Source organism: Spodoptera frugiperda, chromosome 18, assembly GCF_023101765.2.
Source record: "Spodoptera frugiperda isolate SF20-4 chromosome 18, AGI-APGP_CSIRO_Sfru_2.0, whole genome shotgun sequence".
NCBI lineage: Eukaryota > Metazoa > Arthropoda > Insecta > Lepidoptera > Noctuidae > Spodoptera > Spodoptera frugiperda.
The window spans coordinates 11313669-11332661 of NC_064229.1; the positions used below are offsets into that span (position 1 = coordinate 11313669).

General features: G+C 38.0%; 1 protein-coding gene across 2 annotated transcripts in view; it reads right to left on the bottom strand.

Annotated features, from left to right (window-relative positions):
• Nucleotides 1-18408, bottom strand: part of LOC118278075 (homeobox protein Nkx-6.2) — a 46288-nt gene extending 27880 nt beyond the window's left edge. Inside the window, exons 1-2 of one of the 2 annotated variants that reach the window (XM_050700181.1) lie at nt 17913-18408; nt 2316-2521 (exon numbers count right to left, since the gene is read on the bottom strand). In XM_050700181.1, the coding sequence (XP_050556138.1) occupies nt 2316-2521; nt 17913-18219 (513 nt within the window). In that variant the 5' untranslated portion in view covers nt 18220-18408. The remainder of the gene's footprint in view (nt 1-2315; nt 2522-17912) is intronic. The other variant, XM_050700182.1, reaches the window with a different exon arrangement.
• Nucleotides 18409-18993: the final 585 nt, after the last annotated feature.

Genomic DNA, 18993 nt, shown 5'->3' on the forward strand with positions numbered 1-18993 from the left:
AACAGCCGTCAAGAATTAATTGCATTACGTATTCGAGTTGCATCGGCCGCTGCATCACACATGTGTAAACACACTACCCTCTCTGTTAATCTTCCCCATGGATTAATTTTATCGAATGCCAAATGAGCTATGACACCCATGCAGGGGAATTGAAACACCCTACAAACTCAACTACACACTCCACAACACTCCTAACACAAAGCCATAAAGTCGACAATCGCGTAAAGTGTTTAGATATAAAGTGGTAGATTATCCCTTCGCACATTGGCTTTTGAGTCCAATTTGTGAATGTGTATTGTGTGATACGTATTTAGTATTGTAAAGGATTGTTGGTCTTTGTGTATTGATACCATTAGACCGCTTATACAGCTTAAAAGCTTCGGTATTGGGGTGGTTGAGTTCAAACTATTCTTTTGTTAGACCGACAAAGGCACTTTTACCTTGTTCAATACTAACTTCAAGACTTTTACTGGCACACAAATAGAACACTGTAAGCAAATGACGCGTCATGTTAGAATAATTCCTAAAACAAAGCGTTCGATATTGACAATAAATGATGAGACGACAGATGTATCCCCATAGTCTGGGAGTCGTCGGAAAATATTGAAGATTCATGATTATTGCCGAGGACGCAACATCGCTCCAGTTTCCGCGCGATGTGGCGCGGGCATTAATCTTGTTGTGTGCGCATCATTGCACTCGCCTCTCCGACTATTGCCTGCAACGATGCTGCCAGAGGTTCATTGCACATGGTGATGCTCTTTTGTTACTTTCTTGTCAGTAATAGTTTGATGGTATTCGATACAATAATGAAATTGTAGTGCTATATTTTTATTTGGTTTATAATCAGAAATGTTTACTTAATTTTTACTTTTGTAATTTTATAAATAATTCCAAAAAGTAAGTAGGTGTATAGAAAGACTCACGTAAAATAAGTATTTTAAGTCCAAGCACAAAATAAACCGTACTTTATATCCCATAAACAACGAGTCAATTATCTGAAACTGAGGCGTTAGTTGAGTACCAAAATCACGTTGTGAAAATAAATCGCGGCGCAGTTTGTGTCGCGCCCTGTGCAAGCATCCTAACAGTCCCCTAATAGCGAGTATCACTTAGTATAATATGATTATTCCCCTCGCATTAAACTCACACTGGAGGGATCCGCACATACTTTGGGAGGACGCACATCATCAGACTGCATGCTCGAGGAGATTATTTATTGAAAGTTTAGCAAAATGTGACAGTGATCTTTGACTAGAAAACGTTTGTTGACTGTGAATGAAGGAAATGTAGCTGTATTGCTCCGGGTATACCAGCGTTGTATACTACAATCACAGGTAAACTTGAATAAAATTGAAACAATACGGTACAACAACAAACAGTGAGCATCAGCATTCAATAAAGTTTCGCTCGGAGCGCACCGTGACCGCTTGCGGGCGGCGAGCGCCGCACTTGTGTGCGGAGGGGCGCCCCGGGCATGACGTCGCCCCACAATTAGTTCCATATAACTGCGCCTTTTTACGCCTATTTTATGTGTTTGGTTTAATTGAAAGATCCTTTTGCATGATGTGTTTACTCCAGTGTGCAGTAGGCGCGTCGTTTAAGATGGTAATTTATATCTCGTAAAATGTTCGTGATGATCTCGTATTATTGTTGCGTTTTACGACTCGTGCTAACGGAGATAGTTTTACTTAACTCCAGTAGTTAAATGGCGTAACTCTGTATTGGGAATTGGAATGCAATATAAATATTAATATTTTATTAGGTATAAAACGAGGGACAGCTTATAAAAATGTAATAAAGAGAGAATGTACTGAGCGAGCGTGGCTGGTCATTAGAAGCGTGGCAGTGATTGGTAAAAGTGTGAATCACGATATTAAATAGGTTGATGTGTAAAATAAAACAAAGTGTCGGTGCACATGTCGCGCGGTATAATCCCCAGTAATAGAGCGCCGCGTTTGACTGCGTGCCGCCGCCGCCGCCGCCGCGCGCCGCTCCGCTAAGTGATTGACTTTTCAATCTGTGTAATCGGATTAGTGCGAGTGCCGCGTGTCGCTGCCTGTACCCTACTCGTCGGTACACTGTGCTAATTGTGTTAAGCCCAATATTCATTTATACTGTTCCACTACTCATACAATCACGACCAATCTATTGACTTTCGATTGATGCCGACAAAACAAAAAGTACACTTACATTTAATACTGTTCCATGCGTTCTACACACGAGTATTTCATAACAACCTTAGCATTTGAGACACAGAAACAAATACCTAAAATATACTATGTTAAGAATAAATATTGTGTGTGCAAACTGACCTTGACTTGTGACTCGGTCATGCCGAGCGCGTACGCGAGCTTGGCCCGCTCCGGCCCGGCCAGGTACTTGGTCTGCTCGAAGGTCTTCTCCAGCGCGAAGATCTGCTGGCCGCTGAAGGTGGGCCTCGTGTGCTTCTTCTTGCCGTCCTTGTCCATGCCGCCCTGGGAACACGCGCTCAGCGCGCCGTTGCTCACTGCAACAAAATCTGCAGTTCAGAAAGAAATAGGGTAAGATTCGCACTTTGTTATCATATCACAGTTATTTAAGAGAATTATGTCGTTTGGCTTTTACATAAAGTTGAAATTAGACCGAAAAAGACAGATGCATATTAAATATTGTTGCAGAGACTGTTAGCACGCCAAATTAGTCCAGTGTATCAAACTGTTGTATCGTAAATGATACATCTTATCGAATAAGATTTCTTTCGAAAACACTTTTGTTTCAAAATCGCAGAATAATGGTTGACAATAGTAAAAACATGAGATGAAAGGCACATGGCAACCAACACGCCACCTGTGGCCATAAATATAACTAACTCAAAGACACCTAGATAAATGTATTCACACTCAATAACATCGTTGTTGCTAACTCATTAACAGCTATCGATGATGTTGCATCACACTGTTGCTGCAACAATGCGCGCTCAATGACTGTGAAGGCTTCGTGTTATGAAACCATCCTAATGTGATGCTGTGGGGCTTTGTGAGTACAATCGAGATCTGTAATAATCGTGATGATCGTTATTTCTTCGCAAATTATCTATTATTCGCGTTAATTTTGCAATCGTTGTATCATAGTGCGAATGCTCTCAATTTTTGGTCAAATACATATGGAATAATTACTTCTGAAGAAGTGGAATGTTCAAAATTCGCAATAATGGAATAATGACTTCTGAAGAATGTTTACACTTTGCAATAAATTCAATGATTTGTTACAGGTGCATCTACCAAAATAATGATGTCTTCATAATTCGGTTCCTACTTCTTTTCAATGACCTCATAATTGAATGGAAAGTATATAAATAAATAAATAATAAATAATCCTTTATTTCATTATTTCACAAAATAATTTACATGAAACAGCCAAATAAGTATTAATCAATAATTATGCTAGTGCACTAGGAATAACTTAATAAGTAACTTACCAATATTTAAGAACTATAGGAAAATTTACTTTTTAACCTAGACTTACATATGTATAATTAGCGACTTGCCCGAGCTAGGTTTATAAAAACCTGTGTTTCGGGTCATCACTTACAAGACTATCAATTTGGGTGCATGTGTACAGAAATAGAATAACAACTTACAAACTAATCTTACATTCATACTAAAACTTCCAATAGTTTTTCTGTGTCTGTGTAATCAAGATTTAGTAGATACTCTGATAACAATGTGCTACATTTATAATAATATACTCTCTTAATTGCTTCGCTAGTTAGACAACGTCAGTCTCCTTCCGCAAGGAATTTCCAACATCCAAACAATTGGAAAGCGCATGTCGTCAAACCAAAAATAAAACAAAAAACAGAGAGAGCACGACTATGAACAAAAATCAATCTACCTTCTCGTTCGAAGGGCTGACGGTCCCTTGACATCGTGTCGACGTTTTTATCATTATTTTCATTTCATTTTTCCACTCGTCTTCCCCCGCTCCCCCCCTCGCCGCTCATCCGACCCCCCCTCCCTACCCCCGTTAGGTCCCGGAGGGGCGGTGACGCGACAGGCGTCGCTTCATCAAAACAATTTTATTCGCGATGATACTGTGTCACTGTACGAGCATATGGAGAAGTTGAAACTTGCTCCAACTTCGTATAAGCGTAATTAATAAATCAGGAGCTATCCAAGGTTAATTAGTTTCAATAAAATGTCAAATTATAGAGTGACTTTCTATTGCTACGAAATGTTACACTCAATGGTTACGAAAAATTATTACGTAAATATTTTTTTACAAAAAAACGTAATGACCGTGATATAAATAGTTATAAGTGTAAATATGTGTTATATATAACATTAAAAAAAATCATAAAGCTTAAATTCCCTCTAGACAATTAGTTACAATATCTTTTACCCATACCTATGTACCCAATGAACCTTCTGCCAGTACGCTGCAGTGTGTCGCGCGGGCGGGAGGTTATGCTTTATGTGCCTTTTATATTGATGTACTGTTATGTACAGTTTAGTTTTTGAACGATATCGGGATTAAAACGAGTCTCCACACAGATTGAATTTACGACCGATGGAACAATTCAAGTTATTTCCAATATTTGCTGTGTTACTCAACAAATGTTTTGTTCAGTCATTTTGTGACAAAACCTACTCAAAGCTATTCTTTAACAATTGTTTACATATATGTAACACGGAAGCTTTATGTATTAATGTAGTTTGTATTTACCCTTTGAAGGCTAAGCAATAGTATTTTTCAGTATGATTAATTTTAATTAAAGTTCTAATGTATTTTTATTTCGTGTCGTTGCATTATATTTTGCAACGAGCAGCTAACTTCGCTGACGGACAAACTGGCAGACAATTATTTATTTTTAATTAGAATAACAACTTAACTTTGACTTAAACTTTATGCCTTTTACGGAAAATTGTATTTTCTATACGCCGCATTTGTTTGTTATATTTATCATTTACATGAAATGTGTATTTATAACCCACAAACAAAAATATGTATTTATTACTCACAAACTCAATACATTGAATTATACCTACTTATTTAAATATAGTCTAATTTTATTCCTTACGTATATAGTTACCTACTCACATTAATCATTAGTAACAGCTAGGTATATATGTAGTTTACTTAAATCAGGAGATATATCAAGTGGACGTATTGTAACAACATATAAATATTAATTTATTTACATTACATTGCTCGTGTCCTGCGCTGGGTGAGTTATGGCGACTTGTTATGTGCATGTACTGAATTATTTACTCCGCTGTTTAGTTCAGATGTTGTCTTCTACGGCTGTTATGAAATAAACAATACTTTGAGGTATGAGTTAAGGTTGTATACTTTATAATGAGAGGTTGAAATGATTTGAGCTATTACTATAAATGCGAAAGTTTGTGTGTATGTTTTTTTGTTACTCTATTACGCCAAATTAGCTGAAGGGATCGCGATGTAATTTGAAACAGGGTTAGATTACACAGGCTACTTTTTATTACACTTTTTAAAGTGCTTACAGACACTACACGTGTCTGTAATTTGCATTGAGTAGACCAATGAGGTAACAGCTATAATGTAGTAAATTGAGGTATATTGTGTAATGTACCGTAAATAATATTATTTAAAATACCTTTACAAAGGCTATTTTACTCAGTCCATGCCAATGAAATAAAAATATTTTTGCAATAAAATTACAAAAATGGCAAAATTTACTCTACAGAGTAACTAAAATACTAGCTATATGTGGTCACAAATACATATATGGTCATAGTACATAGACCTTAGACAAGTGTAAACACAGTTTATATTATTGACCGCCCGCTAATGTGTCCCCGGCACAATAGACGCCAACCGGCCGGAAAAGCGGCACCGACTGAAAGAAAAGCTCGTTAAAAGCAATGTGTCCAAACATTAGCTCTACAATAATACGGACACAGGACAGTCCACTCCACGGCCGGAACAATGGACAGCCGACAAATAACACACCCAATACCTGACCCGCACACACCAAAACCAACCTTACAACCTACAAAATAAAGCCTAAAATAATCACCGCCACATATTCAACTTATCGCACTACAATATAAACTTTATTGCAAGTACTTAACGTATAAATTCGAGTGTTAGTTGTAAGGATGTGGCCGGCGTTACAGCCTTCATTTAATTCCGTGTTTGGTGTACAATGGCCTGTATTTGTAGTTAATTGATTCACTTATGTTGCGTTACAGCGTGTTGCTGAGGCCGGCTTTTGGATGGGTGGGGGTTAATGACGCATAAATAGTTTCCCTACATAGTGTAATGCTTACATAACACAAAGATCAAACTGTTCCACAGTTCTGGGATTGTACCGATATCGGATATTGTTACACACATGTAGCACAGATTCTTGTTTGATAAACCATGTGTTGTTTTGAAGCTGTTCACACTGGTTTAGTGAATCATATTATTCTTATTTGACCAAATCATTTCAACCATACAAAGTTGACTGCACGGTTGGCGCGGTGGCTGGGCAACTGGCTGCCGTACAACGTGTCGCGGGTTCGATTCCCGCACGGAACAACTTTTGTGTGATCCACAGATTGTTGTTTCGGGTCTGGGTGTCATGTGTATGTGAAATTGTATGATTGTAAACGCACCCACGACACAGGAGAAAATCCTAATGTGGGGCAACGTTTAAAAAAATATAAAAAACGTAATAATTAGTTTATATTCAAGTTTCATTTCCAGATTCGACAGTAACTTAAACCTTGTAGCTACTGACGTAACGTCACTGCGATTCGCAGATTGTTTACATACATAAGTATATAACCTCACGCCTGACTGCCATGGGGATAGGCATAGACTAAGGAACGCCAATTCGCTTCATCAACAGTCATCAGTATTTTCATGCATGCTCATCGATTAAAGTTACTTTTAATTTGGCCCTTCTTTAATAATTTACCAATCTGGTCGATATACATATATATGTATATGATCTAAGCGTAGATATTTTAGTATACCTTTAAAATAGGAACACTTTAGGACAGAAACTGCTTCCACCTAGTTGAAACCCTGCTACATTCCTAAACATAGACAAAAACTTCACAACCGAGTTCTATCTTCGCCTATATCTGCCAATATTTTCATACTCCCACGGAACTCGTCAACAAAACTGCAGCAAAGTTGGAAGCAATATCCGTGACGTCACGGCCCGCCATATTGCGAGGCATGCATTATGCAGCCGCACTTTGTTAATATCGCGCGCTGACCGGACTTTTTGAATAACTTGCACTATCGCAACTCCATATATATATAGCTATATATATATATATATATGTTTGATTTCCAAGTGTTTGCTCCACATGTGGCGTTTGTATTTGAATACGGTGTGGTTGCCAACTCTAGGAGTTACAATTATAGAAATATAAATCTGGTCCAAAGTTATAAATGGTGCGGCGGCACGTTGTTTGGATTTTGATAAAGTATTAGCTGTTTAAGTTAAAGGTGATGATCGTCACCACCGTCTAGCATGTTACACCTAGCATCCTTCAATAAAGTATATTACAAGTTCAATGACCCTACATCCTACTCTATAGTAGTTAACTTCTTCGTCTTGCGTCGTTACTGCGAATACTTATTTACAAGAAGAAAGTATATCTTCAAATTAAGAGACGATTCATTCATGACATAGACATCATACTAAAAAATATACGTATCTATAACGTATATTAAAATATTAAAAACAAGATAAATAAATAAGAATCAACAAACCAAATTAAAAGCAACTGTAAAGCAATGAGTCACTCGCTGCTCACATCGCAACACATTTACATTCAGCTGCAGGCTGCGGGCACAGCACCATCTTCGCTCACGAGCCGTGAAGCGATGTGAAACAATTATATCAAATACACAATTACGTACAAATCCGTGCCGGGAGGGAGAGAGTGCCCAGAGAGGGGCGACCGCAACCCCTTCGCGAGGGACCACCCACTAGGGGTGTGCATCGAAAGCCTTTCAGAGGTAAATACGAAAGTGTCTTGTTTTACGATGATCAAGTGGATGGGTGGAATAGAAGATACTTTTACTACGTACTCGTGTAAAATGTGATTTACAGGTGATATTTAATAAATTACTTTCTTTAAATGAAACCGATAAAATTGGTAATATTGATATCAATGACACGAACAAGACATTATTCAAAGCATTAGATTTTGCAGTCAAACCAAACACCGTCCCAGATTTAAACTTCCAATAAAACCCACATCTCTCTCATCATGTCAATGATAAGAGATGCCAAAACCAGTCAGTCATTGGCATCCACCACGCTATCGATACGGGAATTAAAACGAAACAAAAACCCGGCGTACATAAAGGAGCACATGTTGGTATTCGGGCAGTGGAGGGCGTCTCAATTGGAGGGCTAACGAGCCGCGGAGCCCCTGCGGAGCCCTGGGGGCCGGGCCCTGTTAACGTGCGCGGATCATGAGCCTTCTTTGGGGCGAGCCTTTTGTGGCTTCGAACAAATATGTGCCCTGTATGTGTGCTCGTATCTTTGTGCGATCTTGTTAGGTAGGTGTTTGATGTGGCTGTGGATGGCGTTTTTATATAAAGTCTTATTAAAGATAACATTTGTAATCAAACTACAGTGTACATGTGTATGAAATACGAGCTAAGTTTCAGCGTCTACCTTTAATGTAAGTCTACAGTTACACACACATGCACACGACACACGTGTGTGCCATACAAACACAACACAATTAATACAAACAACAGACAAACACACAAAATCTGTGCTCTATCATCTACAAATAAGTGGAGCCTCCTGTACCACCCCCGGCGCCGCACCCTGTATCTACGGGGGGGGATACAGGGTGCTCTCGGAAGGTTTTAATTGTAACGTTGTCAGGGACTTTCCTGAGGGTAGTTTACACTTAATGTTTGTCACAGTTAGCGTTGTTCACTTGTCTCCGTTTATAAGTTAACCGCAGGGTTTGATTGCCGGCAGTTAACGCGCCGAGTTTCAGGAAGGAGGCTTTACAACTCTTTGGAGACTGTGGCGGCGTCACGCTCGGCTCCAACAACTCAATGTGAAACAAACTTCAAATTGGTGGCTGTTTATTCGCGCTTTTTGTTTTAAACTTATTGTACATTATAGTACTCCGGAGATAATATAATTTTGTTAAGTTTTGTGCGAAGAAAATATATTTTAGTATTTATAATACTTGAAATATTTTTTCAAATATCTTGCCTCACTGTATAAATATAGCTGTATGTCACAAATCATCACATAAACCCATACACACATCAAACTACAAACTCATACAAACAGATATAATATTATATCCTCCACCCTCATACAACATACAACAAGAATCCCGAAAAACGGTTGAAACCATCTGAAAACATAAAAGTGAAACACTCAGTTTCATTTGTTCGTACAATGATAATAAAAGCGAGCAGTCGACGTCATCGCTTCCTTACTCGGAGCTCGGTATTCATGGCACGCGCTTTCATAAGGAGGGCCATAATCGCGCGACAGGCAATACGCGTGTCGTACAAGCGATCGCTTGTAATAAAGCGATATGTCGCGCCGCGCGCGCCGTGTGGCGGCGACACGCAACACACCTGCGCGACAGATAACGCTAGGAGCGGCACACAATCGCGACTGATAAACTATTTCGGTGATAAGAAAGTGTAAAGATAATGCTTATAGAGTTCGCTTTTGTGAATAGGTTAATTTTGGCTATGATACATGTAGTTGAATAAAAAGTTACGTATCTCTTGTAGTGTCGCTAGTTACCCTTTTTTGGGTAAGGTAATAAATACAGAAAGATAAAAAACATTTAGTTATACGATGTTCATAATTTAAACTAACTTTTGTTTATAATACAAAAGAACTACCCCAAAAATGTATCAAAAATATTCTCTAAAATATTTTTCCCAAACATATGTAGCGAGCGTGTAGTCACCCTTATCGCTACGGCGTAGCAGCGACATTTGTTCGTAGCATATCTCGTAGCGGCGCATCAAAGCTTCGTAGCACATTATTAAAATGCTACGCGGTTTATTTCTTTTTTTATATTTTTCGGTATCACGACACTTGTATTGTATTGTTGATTGTATTATCTCGAACATGTTCATGTAGTGTAGCGTACTATATTGACTTCACATACATATGTTACTTTACACAATTGTTTATTGATCACTAATGTGAATGAGACGTGACTTTTTTAACTTTCTGTATGATCATTTTATGTTGTTTGTATATGAATTTAACTTTATAAAATCAAAATGTTTACTTCTTGTAATTTGTAAATCCCGTCGGCATTATGATACTATAATCGTATAAAGTGAGAACTATCCCTGTTTACATGTATCGTTATCCCGTCATAAGTGCAGTTTTTGTGCGGACCACCCGCCATCCTCGCTGATATCACTTTGATAACTGTCCGGTTTTTGTCCGGCTCGGCGCGGACCGGCGGCCGGACAAGTTGCGACCGTCTCATATAACAATATGGGTGTATTAAGATACGTTTTATCTTCGAGCCATGTACTCTTATATTATTGTTCGCTGTATTGTTGGTACTTGCCAACTTTGTTGAGGATATACTCGCTATATTATATGTAATGAGAGCTCTAGTAGTATGTGACGTGAGCTATGACTGAATGTGTACTGTATTCTTGTTTGAGTGTAATATAAACTATTAAAAAAGATTGTAATGTAAGGAGATCTAAGTTTCATACCTCTTTTATTTCAGATTGATGATAATATTCTAACTAATCACAAGTCAACCAAAGCCCGTCACAAGCATACAAATACAAACAAAGACACTTCAGTACCACGTCCCGACAATCAATTCAGAAAACACATAAATTAATTTGGTTAACAGGAGAACTATGGCCGTCTATTATTTAGCAAAGAAAACAACATAATACATCGACACAGCCCTATAATAACCGTCACCTCATTGCGAAAAACAAAGATGGAGACCGAGGGGGGGGCCTCCCCCCACCGGGGACCAGTAGGGCTGCACGCGTAGTGGACGGGAATTTGAAAACAAGATAGTGCCTGCGTACGATTTAATGACTCATTCGATAGTATTATGAGTAATTACTACAATTGAAGAAAAATATGTTTTTAATTTATTTTAATATGTATCGTCATCTGTAAGTTTAAGAGTGCTATGATTTTTTTAAAGTAACTTCAAAACAAACGCTAGCATTAAGTTCAGCAACATCCAAATATGAAACCGTCGACAGCCCTATCGCTAGGGGTGTACGCGAAAATGTGCGGTGAGCGGGCGGCGGCGGGCGGAATTATGTTATTTCTTAATTTAATTTCATTAGGCCGGGCGAGGGGCCCAGGGGCCCGAGTCGCGGGGTGCGGGGCCCGGCTCGGCAGAGATTGTGCCTTTACGTCCGACGTGTAATTGTGCCCCGTTGTGCCACTTTCATGACCACTTTCAGAGGGCTATGAAAACAATTATCAGTTTAGAAGAAATAATTGAGCAATGATTTTTAAACAATGTTTGAATACAATATTAGTTGTATTTACATTCTGATTTATGTTTTAACAGAGATACAATATTATGTGGAATGTAAGAAATATAACTAGTTTGGTAGATTTCACTTTTAATGTTACTGGTGTTGATACTTTCCACATTGTATAAAGCCAGCAGATATCATGAAACTCTTTGGTATGATTTTGGGGACCTACATTATGAAAGCATATCATACACCAACGTAGGAATTACGAAGTTTACTTTGTTGGATATCTACTGAAATTATTATAAATTATACATCAATTATACTGTTGATAAAATGATCGAACACAATAGTATATAGGTATAACAATCAAATATGCTCTGATGGTGATGAAAATTAAAAAAAACCTAATTGGAATATGTCGCGTTTTGGGTAAATTATTTAAAGTTTTAAGTAACAATAACTTTTTAGATTTCTCTATCTCTCTGTGGTCTGCCTCTTTGATCGCTAGCTATGGCAATATTTAACCAAATTGTTTGTTCAACATAAGGATGTCCTTACCTAAACCATGAGTATTATGTAGTTATACAACGTCTGATTAATTATAAAATGCACGTATATACACATTTGTACTTAGTTTTTGGTGCTGTTGATACTAGTGGAACGGACAAAGTTTCCAGCGCCGCGCAGTGCATGGCGGCGGCAGCACATAAAACAGTTGCAACAAAACCTAATAAAACGAACCAATTTGCGGTATTCCTGCGACCGACCGACGAGCGAGCACCGCCGGCTACATTACCATACTTCACCGACCAACTACTAACAAAAACATACTTTTTGCCAAAAAACACTTCATTTAACTGTCCCACTATCGAATAACCGGACACAATTGAATGTTGCATCACGAAACGTGAATTTTAATTCCGGGCGACATATGCTAGCCCGGGGGGCCCCGGCCGGCCCGGGCCCCCTCGGGGGTGGGCCGAGGTGGGTGTGGGGACACACTGTAATTAAAAAAATGTGTGGCACTTCATTCGTGCGCGCCCAGTGCGACCGCAGCCTAACGCGCCGCGCACGCCCTAACTAATTAATAATTTCCCAAATGTTTTTGGGATTTTAATAATAATCTCTTAATGTTTTGTGTAGTGCCTCTGTTTGTGCACGTAATTGGCCAAGTTGTTTTAAATGTTGCGTTTGGGCAGTGCGCCGTTAATTTAAAGTTGTTGCTACTTTAGGATAACTCATAATGGGCTGATACTGTTGGCTGTGGTAATTGGTAACATCACACGTGGGCTTGGAGTTATCAGTGTGAACTCATTGTTGATTCTAGACAAAGTGTGTGACAAATTAACTAGCTATGGTTGCACCGCGGAATGCTCCGTTACTATTTTATATTGTGTGTTGCCAAAAAGCATATTTTCTTTTTCTATATATTGTGACACATTACACAGAGTGTACACACATTTTCATATCTTCATCTATAACGGCAATAGAACACGTTTTCACCGATATGTTTTCTAACTTAGAGCGTATGATCATAAAAAAATGTTTTGCATTGGATCGGTCATAACATATTACAATTTGATCACACCTAAAACAATTTCCTGTATTATATATAGGTACACGATATGTTGGTCACTAATAATTAGTAAAAGTATTCAGTCAAGTGTACAACTCCTACCATCGCTGATTTATAAACGTAGGAATCCCATCGGTAGATGAAACCGCTGCAAATTATATTGGTGAATGACCAATACTCCTTACTACTTATTACGTTCAATAATAAACTCTGATAAACTGAATATAAAATACATTGTTAAATAATATTCAAGAACACGTCACGTCAACATGACTGTGTTCACTTTGATTTGGAGCCAAAACTCGGCACCAAATACAGTAGCCGCACTCGAGTACAGTCGCCCCCAAAATACGGCACTCAGTTTTAATAACATCGAATTAGGACGTGTGTAATATTGTTAGTAGATAAACATTATGACGGACAATTTAATTATATTGTTGTATGTGTTTGCAGGGCGTGCAGTCGATATTATAAGCCGCGATACGAGCCGCGGTGACAAAGTAATTGCGCCGTGTCAAACGTGAAATACTTGACATTACACATTATTACTGATCACTTATCAACTGATAGCAGTATTATGTTATCGTGTGTCATTTAATAAGCTCTTCGCCGTGACTATCTAACTCGATATGTTGGCTTTTTATTAAAATCTGTCGCGATCCGTGACGCAGCGACATCAAATGTTATTATATTTTGTGTGTTTTTAATAAAACTGATATGAAGGCTTAGGAAAGTTTGCGAGTTTATCAATAATAATATAATTGATTGAGGTTATAGTGATCCCACGAATTACTTTTATGGCACGACTGTAATCAACGTGTCAAATGTTGCGATAACTTGTTGGTGTGACTGTACTTCCCTGTAATATTAGCTTTCGTTGAATTATTGTACTGTTTATTGACTTGATGATTAAACATTATATTAAACGGACAATCAAACACGTAAAAAGTTATCACATAAAAAATTATGACGAACGTGCAACGACATATTTGAAATGTTTAAATAAATTTGACAGAAAGAAAATTGAAACACTTTCTTATTTCAAAACCTATTTTTTTCTCAAATTCTATAATACTTAAAACAATCCATAGAGTATAAATACCTCCACTGAACAAGTCGTCATTACACGATTGCAACAAACGACGACACGCGGTTATCTCGAGTGCACAGATTATGGCGTATCATCGCATACTCGGACACAACACTACACAACACTATCGATTGCCGGCGACACAAGGATCAACCGCACGACTTATTACAATTAATTAATAACGATATTATGGACATGACACTTCTGATCTGACTACGGATACACTAAAATAATGATGTATCGGTTTCGGATACTTTCAGTCACCGATATCAAATTAAAAAAATAAATAAAACTAAAATTTTCTTTATCCAAATCCTTAATTTTCATACCGAATCCAGTTCTAGATAACTTGTATCGGATATCCGATACATTCGGTTTCGGATACTGATATTTAACGCTGTTAATGAAACATCTTGTTTGGTGTAAGAACAGTTGCTCCCCTCGTTAAGGAGGCGTGATGGTGACGTGTACCGTGTCGCGACGCTGTGCGTTTTATTTTATGGTATTACTCGAACATGTTCAACATCTTGCTGCTGGCTTGGTTATGTTCTGTTGTGGGTTTGGTAGATATACGTAGTTTATTTTGTTGGTACAATGACAGTTTTACTTAGGTTTACTTTTGCCTACTTTTATGATATATCGACAGTTCAATGGCTAATTGATCTAAGCGACATTTTTGTGACATTGTGTTATATTCGGTAATATAAGCGATATTCAGAATCAACTAATACTTTTGCATCAAATGATCTATGAAATAAAATTTCGCTTAGATCAATTAGCCATTCAACCGTCGATATGTCTTTATTAGATATTTATTCATTTAGACCTCCAGATTTTTTCACAACATAATTTTAAATAAAGAAACCCGTATTTTACTACTAATACACAACATAAATTGATAACTGTTATGTAAGTAAACGACCAGTAAATTCCACAATAATAAACATTTTAATTAAAGAAAAAAAAATCCTTTGTTCAACTACTAAAACTGCGATATCGTTTAAATAACTACAGCACAGTCGGTCGGTATTCCTTTGATACAGAACTAATGACAAAATATCTTCCGAAACCAGTCATCAGTCCATTGATGACAACTGACTAACGCCACACCCACACACTGACAATAACTCACACACCGCCGTCACTTGAAGCTGATCTCTTTCATAATCACATTTATTTGACAAATTGTCATATTTCCTGCGAATTAATCTACATAACACTTCAATATGACGATTTAGTTAAATAATCTCAATATTTAATTTCATAGATGAAGGAAATTCGCCGACGATTCAATCTGGTTTATGTGACAAAGCCATAATACAATTTGGTGACATTTTATTTTGTAAAAAGTATTGATGAATATTTTTTAGGTCTATTTTGATTGGCCGAATTACTAATAGGAAACGTTTAGTCAGTTTTTTTAAATGTTAACATACAAATTTGTTTTTAGTTCTGATATTAAAAGTTTGAATATTCATTTATTCGTCGTACTTATGTGAATAATCGATATCAAAACTAGCTAGAATCAATAAAAAACTCATTTCATTGAAACCTATCAAAACATATTACGTACGTTTGCCCTTTACTTGTTCAATAAACAATAACGCAAAAATTACATTCCAATAAAACAAAGATACAATACATTACCGGCTTACAAGGGACTTTATTAAATCGTTTAGTGAATAACATTCAATGGACCACGATCACTGAGTATTATGTCGTGTAGGAATCAATCGGTTCGCTGCGCACACGCATTCATTAATACCGATGAACAAATGACTGTCGATATGTTTGTTACAAACTGTCGATCGATACATTCCAAACCTTTTTTGTAATTTATATGGAATTTATTATGTTGTTGGGTATTTTGATTTCTTCATTTTCAATAAGTCTTAATTAAATTAGGATTGGTGGGTATTTTTTATTAGTGCAGATATTTGTATCTTATCTGTACAATACATTTAAATTAGTAATCTGATTTTCGAAGAGGCAATTTTGTTTTTATGATAACCGTTTAAATGGTACTCTTTAAACATTCATTTTTTTATTGTTTTGTAGATATTTTCGTACTAAAGACAATGCTCATTATAGTTTTACCACATACGCATTTCACATTCTATGAAAAATAACTGTAAACCTAGCTTTTTTATAATATATACTAAACAGAGCTATCTTCTTGTCAAATTATTAAAAAAAAATTAAATGAAACATGGCAATCTGATGGATTGTAACAGATTCCAACGAATGTTATAAATGTGAAAGTAAATTACTTTGTTTGTCTTTTATATACTCAACCAATCTTCTTGAAATACCTACATAGGTGTAGTCGGCAGTACAGACGAATATAGGCTTATTGATGCGGACAAAGCCGCGGGCCGAGGGTTACAAATATTTAACTAATTATATGATTTTTTCTGTCGAGTATATATAGTGCTCAATTTGCTCACAAAAATCATGTTTTATCCTTATCAATAATTTAAAATATCCCCATAACTTCAAATAATATTCCGTCATAAAGTTCCATACAAAACAAATTTGAAACAATATTCAATAAACAAGCACACAGCCCCCAAAATCTTCAAATCTACATTTCACACGCATATAACAAAAATCAAAAGCCTCCCTTCGACTCAATCTTCAGTAACAAGGGAGTGAATTATTTCAGGCGCTGTTCAGGCGTACGTGTACAAAGCCTTAATGTCGGAGCAACGGCTACAAACGGCCGCAAACGACCCTAGGGCTATAAACGTCCGCCGAGGGCCGACGGTACAACGCCGACGGCCACCGGAACTCGGAACTAACGGAGCCTTCGTGACGTCCTTCCGGTTGTGTTGTGGCTTGTATTGCTACTGTTATGAGTTAAGATTTGGTTTCTATGGTTTTGGGTTTATTATAAGATGGTATAAAATCGGAAAATTTGTTAAAAATTTAGTTAAAACGTGTGGGGTTTTAATTACCTTTGTATTGCTTAAGATAAATTTATAATTATTGTTCTACCGTGTCTAATAAAATAATATTATATATCATAAATGATACCTAATAAAACATATTAAAATTAATACAATAATAACACAACAGCTCCATTAATTACTAATGTTCAAACAAAATTATTACTTTTTATTAGATTTTATTGACCGTCTCGTTTGTCTAAAAGGACACGTTTTTTGCTATAAAATTATACTCGTTGTATTGCAAGAAACACATTTATTGCCGACGATGTTTAAATAACATCTTACTAACTCGTTTATAATTAATTCACCAGCACTTATTAAAACGTAAGATAATTAATTTAAAAAAAAACTAATTCGCCCGTCATTAGCAGCAGTCATTATATCGTAATCAAGCGCGACGCGTTGATGTCTTTTATACGACTACTGAGTTCATTCGTTATTTGTGTACAAATTCAATAAAAACGCTTTAATGAACCATCCAATAATGTTTAGTATTTAACATGTTTTTTGTGTACTTCATGAATATTGATGATATATTTGAATATACAAATGTAGGTATAGTTTTATCAAATCATCTACTCGTACGTCCGTGACTAAGTGTGTTCCACCTGTAGATCATTGTTGTAGCCGATAAATATTGCAGTAATATTTTAGTAAATTGCACTAACATCTCTTGTAATTAAATACATCTAAAGCCATTCAGTCAATACCCATGACGGTCATGTAAGTTTAGGTATCTATCACACAAATAATGTAGATACATATTTGACCAGTAGATACAAATTTTTCCAACTGTATCCGACTCTAAGAAGTAAGGAACAAAGAGTGCGTTGTTACTCACTGGACTGCAGGCGCTCCCGCCACGCCATGGGGTTGGAGACGAGGCCCTGGAAGCCGGGCCAGTACAGCGGCTTGTGCTGCAGGTAGTGCGCCATGCCGGCCGCCGCCGCCGCCAGCGACAGCCGCGGCGCCAGCAGCCCCGCGCCCACGTTGCTGCCCACCGTCGGCCGGGACAGGATGTGGTCGATGCCGTGAGGGTTCGGCGCCGGAGGAGGCGCCTCCGCCAGAGAGCTCAGCGCCGCCAGCGGAGCCCCGAAACCGTTCTCGAGCCCACGGGACAGGGGCGGCGAGCCACGCAACTCCGACATCTCGGTACAGTTCACTGCATATACAATATACACACAAGTCCGATGGACGTCACTCGGTCATTGCACTCCAGTGAGCAATGCGTGCGCCCGCTCGCGCGACCCGACACCAAATGAAAAGCTCTCACCGACGCTTTTGCTCGCAAACAGAAAAAAAACGTGAATAGAGAACGCCGCCCAGTCAATCTAAACCTTATATCGCGGACGCCGCCCCTAAACCGAGCTGTCGCCCCAAACCTACGTGCGTCCCGCTCTGATCGCTATACGAGCGAGCGGGACAGAGCACGTGTGGTGTTAACACGAGAGCGTAGATTTAACGAATCGCTATTTAATGGCGCTTCTTGTCTCTTTATAATTAAGTCGGGTGCAGTTTTTGCGGGCCGCCCCCCCTCCCCTGCCGCGCGCGCCCCGCGCCCTGCGCCCGCTAAAAACTATTGTGCCACGAATAATAAGCTGGAATGGCAGAGTTTATGCGTTCGGATAATAGCGGAAGGATCTCCGGTTATTTATGTGACAAATATTATATTAATTGACACGGCACTCGATTTGTTAAGAAATAAAACACCCATAGAATTAGAGACATCTGCCAAGGGACTGCAGCGAGCAGTGCGAGTGACACACTACAAGTCGTATAGTTGTGCAGATATACATTGGACTTGATTAATTGCTTGTCGCCCGCTTATTATACACTCGAGATAACTTCTTCAATAGAGTTGTGAGAAATTACTGACAGACAGACTTTTTCACTTTCGATCCTAATTGCTATTAAATTCTGCG